Consider the following 17,188-nt stretch of genomic DNA (forward strand, 5'->3'; position numbering starts at 1 on the left):
ACAGGTTTGCTAATCTGACAGAAGACTGCTTTTCAAACTCAACATCAAACATTTGACTATATAAGTTCAGTTTACTGGTAAAATGAAGTGTCAAATGCAAGACTTAAGTGGGGTGTAAAAAAAAGATGTCCGCTTGGTGACTTCAGATTGTAGGCTTACTGAGGACGAGTGCGGGTGTACCAAGATGGCCGTGACGGAGTGTCACCAGGGTTGCCTTTTCTGATGGGTAGTGGCTTTCTGATGGAACACCGGCTCTGGACGTGAGGACAGCAGGAACAGTCCAGTGCTGGAGATGAGGGAGCGTGGTTTTTCCGGCAGATAGAAAGAAGAGGTATTTATAGCTTTCCCTTGTGCCGCTAGACAAAACTAGGACAGAGCCCCGCTGCATGGGGGAATTGCATCTTTCCATGGAGTTCTTCTTTAATGCATTCTATGCAGTAAGCTAAAAACCTGTAGACCTGTAAAGACCCCCCACCCCCCCCCCACCCCACATTTTTGGTACAGTTTTTGAGTTGCATGACCTATGAAAACTACACAAGGGCCAGTTCACACCATAGAAATGCGTTCCGGATGCTTTTATGCATGCGGTTGTTTTTGTGCATTCCGGTGCTATACATACATATATATATATATATATATATATATATATATATATATATATATATATATATATATATATATATATATATATATATATATATATATATATATATATAGTATGTATATGTTCTAGTAAAGTTCAGTGCAGAAAAAAATGCAGCATTACTTGCTGAGGCGGGGGTGCGTTGGCGGTAAAGCGCCGCTAAATTTAGCGGCACTTTACCGTTGTTTTAGCAGTGCTTTTTGCCCGCTAGCAGGGTGCTTTTAACCCCCGCTAACAGCCGAAGCAAGAGTTAAAAGCGTCTGTGTTGTGGCGCAGGGTGTTTTTTGTGAGCGGTTTATACATTGCTCCCGCACAGCCCAAAAAATGCTGCTTGCAGGACACCCCCCCCCACCCACCCCATATGCTGCAAGCGCACTTCCCATGCACTCCGGCTTTCACACTGGGGAGGTATGAGAGGAGATTTTCAGGTGCTTTACAGGCACTAAAACGCCTGAAATGCATCCCAGTGTTAAAGGAGTTACCATATGATTTTCCCCAGATATAGTGCTGAGTGCGCATGCGCAGTGTTGGCAGTGCTTTTACACCCATTCCTCTTGGATGTTCATGTGCCAGGAGCCTGCAGGAGGTGCAGTTACGTCCTTTTCGCTTAGGAAAGAAATGTGTAAGGAAGAGGAGGAAAAATAAAAATGTATTTGCAAAATAAAGTATGCAATTTATTAAACTTGGGATGTAAATATCTCAACCTTGCTGTTTTCCAGATCCCTCCCGTGTCGTCATATACGCAGAGAGCATGGACGGAAAGGGTTAGCGGACACCCAGAGGAGACGACAGAAGGGTGAAGAATGACCCTACAACACACACAGAATTTCCCTACTCCCTAAGAAAACACACCGACCGCAGCGCGGGATTCAAGATACGTCACAGAAATTGCGCCCCTCGAAAGACCGCTTTACCCCCCTTCTCCTCTGTGCCCTCTTTGCAGAAGGGGTAAGGTGGCATTTCCTGGAGAATACTTTTTTTTCTTTTTTTTTTTTTTTTTTTTTTTTTTTTTTTTTTTATGGCCACGTCACTGACGCAAGAGGGCGGCGTCACTCGTTGGCCATTGAGGTGGGGAAAGATCCCACGTGTTCTGGCAGTCAGGGGCCGGGTTGCCTCCGCTGCTGTCGTCAACAAGAGTGGACAGTTTCTGAACAGAAGTGAGAAATCCTGGGCCGCCGTGGCGGGTGTTGACCGCGGACTCTCCAGGAGTTGGGCTATCGCTTCTCTTCGTCGCTGCAGAACATGACAGCCACAGCTCCGCCTTTCAGCTTTCTTTTCCTTTTTTTTTTTTTTTTTTTTTTTTTGTTTTTTTTTTTGTTTTCACCCCACCCTTCTGTCTCAGCCCCCTCCTGAGGTTTGAGATGCTCACATCTGGGGAGGTGCTGCAGTGCAGGTAGGTACTCGGTGCTTGTGGATCGGTTGGCGTTCCCAATGTACTCCGTACCGCTGCACAGTGCAGCATCACCCTTCCTCCAGGGAAAGGATCCTTTCAGGGAATCTTTTACCTTTTTTTTAGAGTTTGCACCTTCCTTTTTTTGTTTGTTTGTTTTTTTTATTTGTTTTTTTGGGGGTGTTTTCATCCCTGATTTTAACCCTTTTCACAATAGATTGTGGCTGGGGTGCCAACTTGGCAATTGGTTAAATGCCAGCCTGGGATTTATATTGTGATTAAAATCTGTTTTATTACCATTCTGTTTTGCAGCATTCTTTCTTTCAGTGTCGCTTGTCTTGTACTATAAAGCTTTATTTTCGGTATTAATTTAAATAGGGATGCACCGATACCCTGTTCTTGGTCAAGTACTCGCCGATACCAATTACAGATACTTTGTGGTGCGATTTGTATCCATACAGAATTAATGGGCTCAAATCACACTGCAATTTGAACAGGAATGTGGTGCAACTCTTGTCTGAATCGCACGCAGTTCCCTACTGCTCCTGTGTGAACCCAGGCTTGTCATAGTGATTTTAGCCTGGGTTCACGCAAGAGCGTTTCGGGTAACCGCATGCAATTAGGACAGGAACCGCACTGTATTCCTGTTCTAATTGCATGAGATACCTCTGCGGTGCAATTTGCGTCCATACAAAACAAATGGCCTCAAATCGCACTACCAAAGTATTGGTTTTGGGTATCTGGAGCATTTTTCACGAGTAATTTCACAAAAAATGAAGAGCTGAACTAACTCTCCGCGGCCCTTCCGGTCCACACTGCATGTACCTTTTTGATGCGATGTCCATCCTTCTGCCGCTCCTCAGCAGCCAGTATAACAGTCTGGTGCTTTAGGTCATCACTACACAGTGCGGGGGGGAGGCGGAGTGAGCCTGGGTTCTCACTATTGCCAACGCAGACTTCGCATGTAATGCGCACCGCATTGCTGTGCAGATCACATGTGATATCTGTACAATGCGATTTCGGCCACACAGTTTTGTATGGCTGAACCTGCATTGCATTCGCACGCTGCAGAAACCTTCCCCCCACCACTAAAATCGGATCGCATGGATGTTCACACTCATGCGATCTGATTTGTTTCCAAATTCACAGTTCACACCGCGATCCGATCTGGGGGTGTCATTAACTTTGTATTGACACTGCAGCAGAGGGCAGTGTGAACTGCCTGCAAAGGAAATGCGATGCGGGGAATCGCACTGGCTCCCGCATCGTGTGAATCGGGGCTAAAGGCGTGATGTGAACTATGGCGAGCGCTCATCGTTCAGCACTAGCAATATGACTGCACTGAATTGGAATCCCATCCCCTTTTTTTTTTTTTTTTTTTTTTTTCTTTCCTTCTCCCGAGAGTGCGTTCTAGAATGAAGAGATTCTTATTGGTCAGCACAGTCACATGGCCACTGCTGACCAACAGGCACTCACCGTGGCAAGCAGTATGTTATACAGCTTCCAGTGCTGTTTAATGAGGGTTTAAAGTAACAGAATGTTATACTGGCTGGAGAGGACATCCAAAGAAGGGATCACATAAGGTACATATATACTGGGGACTGGAGCGGTGGTGACTGTGTTCAGTTGAATTTTTTCCTGAAGAGGTGGTCTAACCCTTTAAATCAGGGATATGCAATTAGCGGACCTCCAGCTGTTGCAGAACTACAAGTCCCATCATGCTTCTGGGTGTCATGCTTGTGGCTTTCAGTCTTGTTATGCCTCATGGGACTTGTAGTTCTGCAACAGCTGGAGGTCCGCTAATTGCATATCCCTGGTTTAAATGGAGCTCCAGCCAAATTATTTAATTTCAGTTGAGTGGAGTGTCGCAACCTTTTTTGTGTCTGAGTTTTTCTTTGACTTCTCTGTAGTCACCCAAACAGGAAGTGAAGTGAAGGGAAAACACACTGACGGAGGTTCTAACCTTTCCACACTGAATTGGGTAGTTTTTGGCAGGAGTTCCATTGTTGCTTATCTCCTCCAACCCTCATGCATTCCTATTGGCCTGTGAGGTTTCCTAAGGCGTTTGGTGGCCAATAGAAGTGGGGGGGGGGCTGAAAGAGATGGGGGGGGGGGGGGGGGCTGAAAGAGATGGGGGGGGGGGGGGGGGGGGGGGGGGGGGGGGGGGGGGGGGGCTGAAAGAGATGGGGGGGGGGGGGGGGGGGGCTGAAAGAGATGAGCGAAGTATAGACAATAATAGCTGTGGTCGATATTTGCGTAACCAGGTACTTGGTTTGGAGATGCATTCAAAATGAAGTGGGCAATCATGCAGACTTTTTTTGAGGGGTTCAACTTGTAGACCGACTCTAAAATAATAAAAAATTTTTTTAAAGTAATACTAACACACTGTTTAACCCCTTCTGGGTGGACGGCCCTCCTGCGCAAAATCAGGTACCTGTACGTGATTTTGTGGTCTGGGGCGATTGAGCGCACCGCCGGCGATTTTTGCCTTTGCTGTGACGTGACACAGTGGGAGACAATTGGCTGGTCCCAGCGGACCCGATGAATCGCCGGCACCCCCCCCGCGATCGCTATGTCAACAAGGCAGACCACCGTTCTGGGAAGGGGGAAGCTGGAGATCGTGCGTCTGCTAAGCAGGAACAAGGATCTCTGTCTTCCCACGGTTAGCAAGCACTCCCTAGGACAGTGATGGTGAACCTTGGCACCCCAGATGTTTTTGGAAGTACATTTCCCATGATGCTCATGCACTTTGCAGTGTAGTTGAGCATCATGGGAAATGTAGTTCCAAAACATCTGGGGGGTGCCAAGATTTGCCATCACTGGCCTAGGAGCACAGTTAACCCTTTGATTGCCCCTGATAACCCCCCCCCCCCCCCCCCCCCTTCCCTGGCAGTGTCATTAGTACAGTGACCGTGCATTTTTTTTTTTTTTAATAGCACTGATCACTGTATTGGTGTCACTTAGTGTGAGATTTGTCTTCCGCAATCCCTCTAAAATTCCCTGCCATTACTACTAAAAACAAGAAAAAAAAAAAATTAAACTCCAATATATCCCATAGTTTGTAGACGCTATAACTATTGTCCAATCCATATACGCTTACTGGGATTTTTTTTTTTTTTTTTACCAAAAACATGTAGCAGAATACATATTGACCTAAATCGGTGATGTTGAATCTTGGCACCCCAGATGTTTTGGAACTACATTTCCCATGGAGCTCAACTACACTGCAGAATGCATGAGCATCATGGGAAATGTAGTTCCAAAACATCTGGGGTGCCAACGTTCACCATCACTGGCCTAAATTGCTGAATAAATGTAGGTATTTTTACTTTTTTTTTTTTTTTTTTTTTCCTGGATATGTTTTATAGCATAAAGTTTAAAAAAAAAAATTGTATATACACAGTATTTATCGGTGTATAACACGCACCCCAAGTTTAGGAGGGAATTTTAAGGAAAAAAACTTACATTTAAGTGCCCATCAATGCAGCCTTGCACAGTGCCCATCAATGCAGCCTTGCACAGTGCCCATCAATGCAGCCTTGCACAGTGCCCATCAATGCAGCCTTGCACAGTGCCCATCAATGCAGCCTTGCACGTGTCATTTGCAGCCTTGCCCAGGCTGCAGTTAAACTGCAGTGACTTGTCAGTGTCACTGCAGTTTCAAAATGGCGCCGCGATACACAGAGCCGGTGTCTTGCGGCGGCTCTCGGCCACTTTCGGTTCCTCTCGTAGTCCTGCCCCCGGGATGGGTGTGAGTGGAGCCGAGCGCTGCCCATATACATAGCCGAGTGTACTCGGCTAGCTCTGCTCACAGTCACGCCCAGTCCCTGTGTCCATCATAGGGCGGGACTGAGCGGAGCTAGCCGAGTGTAATCTATGTATATCGGGGGCTGGCGATCGCTCCACTCAGTCAGCAGGGGATCGGTGTATAACACGCACCCATGATTTTAAGGGGAAAGAAGTGTGTGTTATATGCCGATAAATACGGTATTTTTTTTAGAGAGATTTTTGGGGTACAACGTTGCACAACCCCACAGTCAAAGTAACGCAGTGCCATGTTGCAAAAAAAGGCCTGGTCATGAAGGAGGGTAAACCTTCCGGGATGAAGAGGGTCATTTTCATTGTCCTTTTTTTTTTTTTTTTTTTTCCTCTCTCTCTCTCTCCCCTGTATGTAGATGATTGCACTGTAATTTTAACTTCAAAACAAAAGCCTTTCTGCAGGGAAACATGAGCAGGAAGACGCGTTGGAAGGCTAACAACAGTTATCAACAAGACCAAAAAAACAAAACCAAACCAAGCTTAACTTACCACCAGCCCGCAGACAACCAAATAACCTGTCTGACAGTATGCGTTAAAAGCAGGGGTTTAGTCTGCACACATTGCCAAATGCATGTGTAAGCCACAGAGCCTCGTCAAGGCACCCTGGTATCTGTGGTACCCAACACTAACTTATAAGTGTCCCCACAATGGAGGCACATGCATTCTGATGGATAGGTGAGAGCAGGTGGACTGAAGGGGAGCCACCCCTTCTTAAAGGTACAGGGGCGCACTGAACACCCAGCATATAGCGCAATGGCTGCAAAGGTGTCAGTGCGTTGCCTGACCAAAAAACACGACCGTGATACAAAAAGGGTACGCCACTTTCCCCTATCTATAGCTGGCTATCACAGTAAGAAGGCTAACAACAGTTATAAACAAGGCCAAGGATAAATCCATTTTTATTTGGTTGTCTGCGAGCTGGTCGGTAAGTTAAGCTTGGATTTATCATTGGCCCTGTTTAAAACCTGAGCAGGAGGAGCTTCTAGGCCTCTGCTGCTGGTCACATGGAATACAGAGTAAAAATGATATTAATAAACTGTCTTTTAAATTGTCATACAAAATACATATTTGAAATCAAATATTTATTACCTTGTGTAAATGACACGGGTTGGGTGGATTTCTGCCAGTCCCAGGCTGTGTCGCACCCCTCCAGCCTGTGTCTGAGAATAGGAGGGAGATGAAGCCTCCATCAGTCTACATGTATTATCCTGCCCCCATTGTGTTTAGTGGGCATGGAGGAGGAGGCAGGGAGGGAGGGAATGGGCTAGTATTCATCACCATGTATAAAAGAGCTACACGATTCTGATCAAAATGAGAATCACAATTTTTTTGCTTAGAACAAAGATCACGATTCTCGTGGCGTAGCATCTTTCAAATTATACAAAAAAGTTGGGCTAACTTTACTGTTTAGTTTTTATTAATTTATTAAAGTGTGTTTTTTTTCCAAAAAAAAATTGCGTTTGAAAGACCGGTGTGCAAATATGGCGTGACATAAAATATTGCAACAACCACTATTTTATTCTCTAGGTTAGGGTCTCTGATTTTTTTTATATATACATATATATTATGTGTGTGTGTTTTTGGGAGGTTCCAAGTAATTTTCTAGCAAAAAAAAAAATACTGATTTAAATTGTAAGCAACAAAAGTCAGAAAAAAAGTTTAGTCTTTAACCAGTTCACTTCAGACACTTTCCCTGCCCAGGCCAATTTTCAGCTTTCAGCGCTTTCGTTGTTTAAATGACAATTGCGCAGTCACACGACACTGTACCCAAATAACATTTTTATCATTTTATTCCCACAAATAGAGCTTTCTTTTGGTGGTATTTGATCACCTCCTGGGGTTTTTTATTTTTTGCTAAACAAATAAAAAAATACGAAAATTTTGAAAAATGTTCTTCGTTTCTGTTATAAAATTTTGTAAAGAAGTACATTTTCACCTGCACTGAAGGGTGACGCTGCCATGCGTCTTCCTGATTCTTCTCCCGGCCAATCAGGGAGCGGGTCCTGAGACCCTTCGCTCAATTGGCAGAGAGGAGAAGCCGATCCTATTGGCCACCGCTGAGGAGGAGGTGGGGGGAGGAGCCACTGTGAAGCACCAGGAACATATATTCCTCAATGGCCACTGGTGTGTGTATATATATATATATATATATATATATATATATATATATATATATATATATATATATACCCCCCAAATAAGGACTTTAACTAGGGCTTCTTTGGGGGGTAGGGCTTATATTGCAGCCATCACCGACAATCACGCTAGGTCTTATTTTCAGGGAAACAGGGTATATACAACTTTGTGTGTGTTAAATAGCTTTGCCAATCCAGATATTACCTTGTGAATGGTACTGACATCATCACTGTGCAGAGAGCAGAGCTGTTGGAGGGACCAGCAGGCTCCACCCACTACAGGAAACGACAGGAGGGGGCGGAGACGAGACCTGTCACCCGACACAAGGAGAGAGAGAGAGCAGCAGTGAGCGATCTTTATTACAGGATCTCCTGCACAGAGGCAAGGGTTTACACTGGAATATTCCACAAATAAAGCTTAGGCCAATGTAGGTATGCATGTGCCATACCTGAGGGATCCCTTTTAGCAGCTCAAAAATCACTGTATAGTCACGGCTGCTGTGATCGCTACTAGATTCTGGGTCCCGTCCTGACCTGCTGCGCGGAGAACACCAATCACTCGCTCTGCAGGGGACATTGTTCAGGGAACAATTTGCATTTAGTCAATAAATGCAAAGCTTTCTCTGATTGGATGAGGCGGGGCGGTGATGTCATAATCTCCACCTCGTCCAATCAGAAAATACTTTGCATTAATTGAGAAATGAAAAGTGTTCTCTGAATGGCGCCTATGCCAAGTGAGCAGCAAGGCAACCACTCTGCATGGGACGCAGAAGCTCGTAGAGATCATTAGTAGCCGTGTCTGTCCAGCGGTTTCCAGCGTCTAGACCAGGGATATGCAATTAGCGGACCTCCAGCTGTTGCAAAACTACAAGTCCCATCATGCCTCTGCCTCTGGGTGTCATGCTTGTGGCTGTCAGAGTCTCGCTATGCCTCATGGGATTTGTAGTTCTGCAACAGCTGGAGGTCCGCTAATTGCATATCCCTGGTCTAGAGGGATCCTAGAGGTACAGTATGTCCAAGCTGGACCAATGTAATTATGTAAAAATTGTCATACCTGCAATTCAGCTTTAACGTATAACCAAAAGCAAAACTTTTTTTTTTTTTTAGTTTTGGATAGAGTGGAGAGGGATTAGTACCCCTGTCAGGTTTTTATTGCTGTCTGTGTCCCCAATAAGGAGTTTAAACCTCCCTAGGTGTCCTGCTTATCATTGAAAGCGAAAGCAAAAGAAAATCACAAACTTTGAGTTGTCCCCAGAAAAGTAATAGAGGGAAAATCTTCCAATGGGGACACTAATTTGGGTGACCTGGGGGGGTCCCCAATGAATTCCCTTCATTTGCAGGGATTTCCTCTCACTTCCTGATTGGCTATGGGACAGGAAGTGAAGAGAAATTTCCACAATGGGACACGGACGGTGAAGAAAAAAAAAAAAAATCTGACATGAGTTGTAACCCTCTCTTACTTTATCCTAAATGAGAAAAAAAAAGTTTTGATTATAGTTCTACTTTAAGAATACATACTTGGAGAAAAAAAAAAGTGTGTGTGTATATGTATGTGTATGTGTATATATATATATATATATATATATATATATATATATATATATATATATATATATATATATATGTATGTGTGTGTGTGTACGTACGTCAAAAGTACTGGGACGCCTGCCTTCACACACACATGGACTTTAATGGCATCCCAGTCTTAGTACTTAGTACGTAGGGTTCAATATTGAGTTGGCCCACCCTTTGCAGCTATAACAGCTTCAACTCTTCTGGGAAGGCTGTCCACAAGGTTTAGGAGTGTGTCTATGGGAATATTTGACCATTCTTCCAGAAGCTCATTTGTGAGGTCAGGCACTGATGTTGGACGAGAAGCCCTGGCTTGCAGTCTCCGCTCTAATTCATCCCAAAGGTGTTCTATCGGGTTGAGGTCAGGACTCTGTGCAGGCCAGTCAAGTTCCTCCACCCCAAACTTGTTCATCCATGTCTTTATGAACCTTGCTTTGTACACTGGTGTGCAGTCATGTTAGAACAGGAAAGGGCCGTCCCCAAACTGTTCCCACAAAGTTGATGGATTAGAGCAGAGTCTGCAAGTTAGGCCTTCTCGTCCAACATCAGTGCCTGACCTCACAAATGAGCTTCTGGAAGAATGATCAAACATTCCCATAGACACACTCCTAAACCTTGTGGACGGCCTTCCCAGAAGAGTTGAAGTTGTTATAGCTGCAAAGGGTGGACCAACTCAATATTGAACCCTACGGACTAAGACTGGGATGCCATTAACCACTTCAGCTCCGGCAGGATTTACCCCCTTAATGACCAGGCCATTTTTTGCGATACAGCACATCATTGCTTTTTTTGACAATTGCACGGTCATGCGACGTTGTACCCAACAAAATTGATGTCCTTTTTTTCCCCACAAATAGAGTTTTCTTTTGGTGGTATTTGCGGTTTTTATTTTTTGCGCTATAAACAAACAGATCAACAATTTTGAAAAAAAAAACATTTTTTTTTACTTTTTGCTATATCACATATCCCCCCCCCCAAAAAAAAAAAAAAAATCTATTTGTCAGTTTAGGCCGATATATATTCTTCTACATATCTTTGGTCAAAAAAAAAATCGCAATAGGCTTATATTGATTGGTTTGCACAAACGTTATCGCGTCTACAAATCTAACCCCAAAGGACATTTTTGGGGACCAGTGATATTATTACATTGATCAGTGCATTTTTATACCACTGATCAATTTAAAAATGACACTGGCAGGGAAGGAGTTAACACTAGGGGGCGATCAAGGGGTTAAGCGTGTTCCCTCAGCTGTTCTAACTGCAGGAGGGGGGGGATGGGTTCACTGGGAACAGTAGATCTCTGACATGTCCCCTGTCAGAACGGGGATCCGCCTTGTTTACATTGGCAGATCCCCGTTCTGCCTCTCTACTAGGCGATCGCGGGTCGCCGGCAGACATCGAGTCCGCCCCAACCTGCGGGCACACTCAAGCCGCCGTACCTGTACGGCGATTCGCGCAGGAGAGCCGACCTGCCCCAGTATATCTGCGTGAGCTGGCTGGCTAGTGGTTAAAGTTCATGCGCATACCTCCCAACATTTTGAGATGGGAATGAGGGACACCCTACTAGCAAATGTATGTAGGCATAGGACACGCCCTCTGCCACACCCCCTTAAAGGAGAATTAACCCCCCCAAAAAAAGTGAATTAAATCCACAAAGGACTTTTTTTTTTACCACTACTATTCCTTTATATTGGCTTTTAAAATTTACAAATGAAGAAATTTAGAATTTGGATGAAAGGTTTAGCACTTTTTGAAAGATAAAAAGTGCATTTTATATACAACTATATAGATCACACCAAAATGAGGGACAAAAGAGGGACATTGCTCCAATCAGGGACAGTCAAAAGAGGGATATTGCTCCAATCAGGGACAGTCAAAAGAGGGACATTGCTCCAATCAGGGACAGTCAAAAGAGGGACATTGCTCCAATCAGGGACAGTCAAAAGAGGGACATTGCTCCAATCAGGGACAGTCAAAAGAGGGATATTGCTCCAATCAGGGACAGTCAAAAGAGGGACATTGCTCCAATCAGGGACAGTCAAAAGAGGGACATTGCTCCAATCAGGGACAGTCAAAAGAGGGATATTGCTCCAATCAGGGACAGTCAAAAGAGGGACATTGCTCCAATCAGGGACAGTCAAAAGAGGGACATTGCTCCAATCAGGGACAGTCAAAAAAGGGACATTGCTCCAATCAAGGACAGACAAAAGAGGGACATTGCTCCAATCAGGGACAGTCAAAAGAGGGACATTGCTCCAATCAGGGACAGTTGGGAGCTACCGGTATGCATGTGCGTGTAAAGGCAGGCGTCACAACACTTTTGACATTATAGTGTGTGTGTATATATCATTTTTTTTTCATTCATTTAGAGTTTAGTGTTACTTTAGCATGCTTTCACGGTAGGAGAGCAGAGTGATGACCTCATCAGTGGGCTGATCCTTCATTGCCCAGTGAGCAGACAGGGGGGCGTGCCGGTGACCAAGTTTTAAAACCCAACTGATATGGAGGTCGGGGGACCTGGCTTGGCCATTCAGATCACAAAAGAAATGGCTTCCATATACTGTATTTATCTCTTTTGCCATTTGATATTACCCAGTGATTTATGCCATTCTGTATACCAGGAAAGGTTTATAAATGTGGACAGACCGGGCACAAGAGTGCTCTTATTCCACCATATTCCCACCCGTCAGATAAAAAGATCAATTGTCCCGTCAAACACCACCCAGCAATTGTCTGCCCCCCCCTCAACTATTGAACATTGTCCTTGTTTCCTTTCTTCAGGAAGTGTCGGACAGGAAGTGCTGCTTCCTGCTCTCAGGCTTCCTCCTCACTCTCTTATCGGTGGGGTGGGGGGAAACGCGGCTGGAATTCCTGCCAGGCCGAGCAAGCGACCATGTGGGGCAGAAAAAAGAAGCCAGTCTGCATTTAGAGATTTCACGTGCTGTTCTTTTCAACATTAAAAAGAAAAAAATAAATAATATTAATTCCCATGAGAATTTTTTTTTTTTTTAGCTGTCTGATCCTAATAGAGAAATGCACATTCCAGCTATCGCTCTTGTTTCTATGGTAACTGCAATCCGTCTGGGGTTTTTTTTTTTTTTTTTTAGTTTTTTTTTCCAGAAATTAAGGAGGCCGGCAGGTGAACGGTTAACCCGGTGTTTCTGTAAAACTCCGAAAAATTGTTTGGTCGTCTCACGCCAGGTCGCGGTGTGGTGGTATCAGGGACGGTGGCGTGGGAAGCAACCACAGTGGGGGGGGGGGGGGGGGGAGGGTTTCAAGTTGTTTAGAATATAGCAGAGCAATGTTCTTTGCGTTGCAGCCTCGTTCACATGGACATTAGTATTATTATTATACAGGATTTATATAGCGCCAACAGTTTACGCAGCGCTTTACAATATAAAAGGGAGACAATACAGGGGGTCCCCGAGTTACGAACCTCCGACTTGCGAACGACTCGTACTTATGAACAGGAGGCGGCGTCGGCGGGCACATCGGAAAACAGCGGAAAACATCAGAAAACGACGTCGAAAACATTGGAAAATGACGTCGGAAAACATCAGAAAACGACGTCGGAAACAGTGGAAAACATCGGAAAACATTGGAAAACGACGTCGGAAAACATCAGAAAACGACGTCTCTGCCATTCTGCGCATGCGCTTCCGACTTCAGAACAAACAGGCAGTCCCTAACTTGTTCGTAACTCTGGGACTGCCTGTACAGTTCTAATACAACAAAATACAAGAGGGCCCTGCTCAGAAGAGCTTACAATCTAATAACAACGGACATACAACATTCCACCCCTGCGAGGGCTTGCGTTTACCTTGTCCAGAGATGCACGCGTGTTGTGCGCTTCCCTGTGCAGGCAGCCCCATTTATGTTAATTAGGACGCAGCGGCTGCACGGACACATCAGCTGCTCCCAATTTGACATCCGTTCTGGTTCACGGCCCCCCCGAATGCACATGGTCTGCCTTAGGGACTGTGCACCCACACCAGCAAGGATGTCAGATTGCGAGCAGTGGATGTGTCTGTGCAGCCGCTGTGTCCTAATTGACATGAATCGGACTGCCTGCATGGGGGGGATGCATGTAACACCTGTACATCCCCGTGCAGGTAGATGCCGCCCTGGCATGGGTGTTTGCTGTAGTGCACCCATGTGAAGGAAGGTCTAAAGCCCTGTACACACGATCGGACATTCCGACAACAAAATGCATCAGATTTTTTCCGACGGATGTTGGCTCAAACTTGTCTTGCATACACACGGTCACACAAAGTTGGTTGGAAATTCCGAACGTCAAGAACGCGGTGTTCAATAGCCAGTGCTGCTCTTCTGCTTGATTCTGAGCATGCCTGGCACTTTGGGCGCCGGAATTGTGTACACACGATCGGAATTTACGCGAACAGATTTTGTTGTCGGAAAATTTTAGATCCAGCTCTCAAACTTTGTGTGGCGTAAATTCCGATGGAAAATGTCCGATGAGCCCACACAAGGTCGGAATTTCCGACAACAAGCTCCAATCGCACATTTTCTGTCGGAAAGTCCGATTGTGTGTACGCGGCATAAGACAGCCCATTGAAATGATGACTTCCAATGCACCCTACTGTGCCAAAGTTGGACATGACACTGTACTGCAACGCAGGTCCATTGACTTGGTGCATTGTGGTGCCATTCAAAATGAATGGCAACGCATCCTATACATGTTACAGCGATGCAGAATACTTAATGAGCCTACAGATTTACAGCCTATAAATGACCTGGAGGTCACAAAAGGCCAATGCGAAAGTTACTGAATGTCCCCATATATGATTATACATTATACTTCTAGGAGGCAGACATTTTTGTTAAAGGATCAGTCTTCCTGAAAATGGAAAAAAGGTATTAAATACCATAATTTTTCTTTCCTGCCAACAATCCAATGGTAGTATGCTGCCAGTACAAATTATATTGCATCGATAGGCGAAGTCTGGTGGGCTAAGTCGGCCCCTGGCTTCTAAGGCTGCTTTCAAACTGAGGCGCTTTACAGGCACTATAACGCTAAAAATAGTGACTGCAAAGCGCCTTGAAAGAGCCTCTCCTCTCACTCCAATGTGAAGGCCCCCGAGTGCTTTCACACTGGAGTGGTGCGCTGGCAGGACGGTAAAAAAAAATCCTGCAAGCCGCATCTTTGCAGTGCTGTAGGAGCGGTGTATAAACTGTGCCCCCCACCCCCCCCCCCCCCACCCCAAAGCATCTTGTCCCCATGTTATCTCCTTGCTGCCTGCACACCATGGACTGGGAGGTGAGAGGACCCATCAATAGTCAGAAAACTCCTAGGGATCCTAGGACTCCTGGGATCAGTGGCAATGCTGGGGGAGAGGGGGGATCAGTGGCAATGTTGGGGGTTGATGGGATTCAGTGGTAGTGGTGGTGGTGGTGGGGGGGATTAGTTAGGAGGCAGTACACTGTGGCAAATTCTGAATCATGTAGAGCAAAGCTGGAAATCTTTGGCTAGTATATAGTAGGGGATTCTACACTGACCACCTATGTAATGGGGGATTTACACTGACCACCTATGTAATGGGGGATTTACACTGACCACCTATGTAATGGGGGATTTACACTGACCCCATAAAGTGAGGGGGGATTTTCACTGACCCCCCCCAGTGTGAGGGGGAATTTTCACTGACCACCATGTAATGGGGGGGGGGGGGGGGGGGTTTACGCCACTCAATAATATAAAGAGAGATTTCTACATTGACACCAATGTAATAGGAGCATTTACACCAACCACCAGTGTAAGGGGGAATATACAACGACCTCCATGTAAGGGGGAATTTACACTGACAACTATTGTCAAGGAGATTTGTACTGGCCACCAATGTAAGGTGAGACTTCTACACTGACCACCAATGTAAAGGAGAATTTACACTGACCACCAATGTAAAGGAGAATTTACACTGACCACCAATGTAAAGGAGAATTTACACTGACCACCAATGTAAAGGAGGATTTACACTGACCACCAATGTAAAGGGGTATTTACACTGACCACCAATGTAAAGGGGTATTTTCACTGACCACCAAGGTAAAGGGGGATTTACACTGACCACCAGTGTTAGAGCAATTCTGCACTTACCACCAATGGAAATGGAAATGTACTCTGATCACCAATGTAATGAAGAATTGGCACTGACAACCAATGTAATGGGGGATTTTACATTAACAATCAATAAAGAGGGATTTCTACACTGGCCACCAATGTAAGGGGGATTTACACTCACTATAAATTTAAAGGAGGCTTCTACGTGGACCACCAATGTAAGGGAGGATTCCAAACTGACCACAAATGCAAGTTTGGAATTTACCGATTACCAATATAAATATATGATTTTACATCAACAACCAATAAAGGGGTATTTCTACACTGGCCACCAATGTAATGAGGATTTACACTGACCACTAATGTACTGGGGATTTACATTGACCACTAATGTAATGGGGATTTACACTGACCACTAATGTAATAGGAGCATTCACAGTAACCACCAATGTAAGGAGGGATTTACAATGGCCACCAATGTAAGAGGAACATTTACACTGGCCACTATTGTGATTGAAAGGATTATACATCAAGCCCCAATGTAATGAGAAGATTTACACTGACCGCCAATGTAACTGAGACATTTAGCCTGCGTTCACATTGGTGTGTGGAAGAAATCCATGCAAAATCGTTTTTCTGACACCACAGAAACATCCTGCCCTTTAGCAGATACACAGCAGTGTGTATTGGTAATGACACCCTCACGCATCTGCTGAGATGTGCGTATTCACATGGACCAAAATTCACGGTGCTGTGGCACCATGTTATTTTGAAAAAGGGTTCCACCTCCAATTTTCTTAGCTTTGCAGAACAGGCTGATGTTAGGCTTAATGACCACAGTTGTAGGCAGGACTTTGAAGCATGCCCCTTTACCTCCCCAGTGGGCAGCATTCAGAAGAAGTGATGGTGGATATGACCTCATTACATATCAATGCTGCCAATCTGCGGCTATTTACAAATTAATGCCGCCTCTATTTACATATCAATGCAGGTTATTTACACGTAAACACAGGGTCTGCAGGTGAGTCAATAGGGCAGATCTGGGCAGCATTAGTAACTTCACACTGAGATATCGGGACATAGCACAGGACTAAAACTTCAAGGGACAAGGGAATTTAAACTGGGATAGTTGGCAAGTATGAGGCAGCTGCTTTGGGCCCCACAACAATGATGGGGCCCAGGGCAGCTTCCCCTTTTGCCCTGACTTAAAGCGGTAGTAAACCCGCTGACTTTTTTTTTTTTTACCTACACCTGTAAGGGAAAAGGCATAATGAGCTAGTATGCACCGCATACTAGCTCATTATGAGATACTTACCTTAGAACGAGGCACCGGCATCTCACACGGTCCATGCCGAGGGAGCTGACATTTCCCCTCGGCGTGTCTTCCGGGTATCGCGGCTCCGGCGCTGTGACGGGGGGATACTATACACACGGTAACGGGGGGGATATTATATGAGGACACACAGTGCTGGAGGGGCATTCTATTAGGACACATGGTGTCAGGGGGAGGGGTATTATATGAGGACGCATGGTGTCGGGGGGGGGGGGTG

At 45.2% G+C, this 17,188-nt stretch overlaps 2 protein-coding genes across 2 annotated transcripts in view; one reads left to right on the forward strand and one right to left on the reverse strand.

Annotated features, from left to right (window-relative positions):
* The window catches only part of NUFIP2 (nuclear FMR1 interacting protein 2), a gene marked incomplete in the record, with an annotated part of 13,605 nt that extends 11,273 nt beyond the window's left edge, over positions 1 to 2,332 (forward strand). Inside the window, 1 exon segment of the mRNA XM_073635957.1 lies at positions 1,363 to 2,332. Within this exon segment, the coding sequence (XP_073492058.1) occupies positions 1,363 to 1,412 (50 nt within the window).
* Positions 1 to 17,188, reverse strand: part of LOC141148468 (nucleoside diphosphate kinase A1) — an 80,978-nt gene that overhangs the window by 53,492 nt on the left and 10,298 nt on the right. The gene's annotated exons all lie outside the window — the stretch shown is intronic.

Source organism: Aquarana catesbeiana, linkage group LG06 (assembly GCF_042186555.1).
Source record: "Aquarana catesbeiana isolate 2022-GZ linkage group LG06, ASM4218655v1, whole genome shotgun sequence".
Classification (NCBI taxonomy): Eukaryota; Metazoa; Chordata; class Amphibia; order Anura; family Ranidae; genus Aquarana; species Aquarana catesbeiana.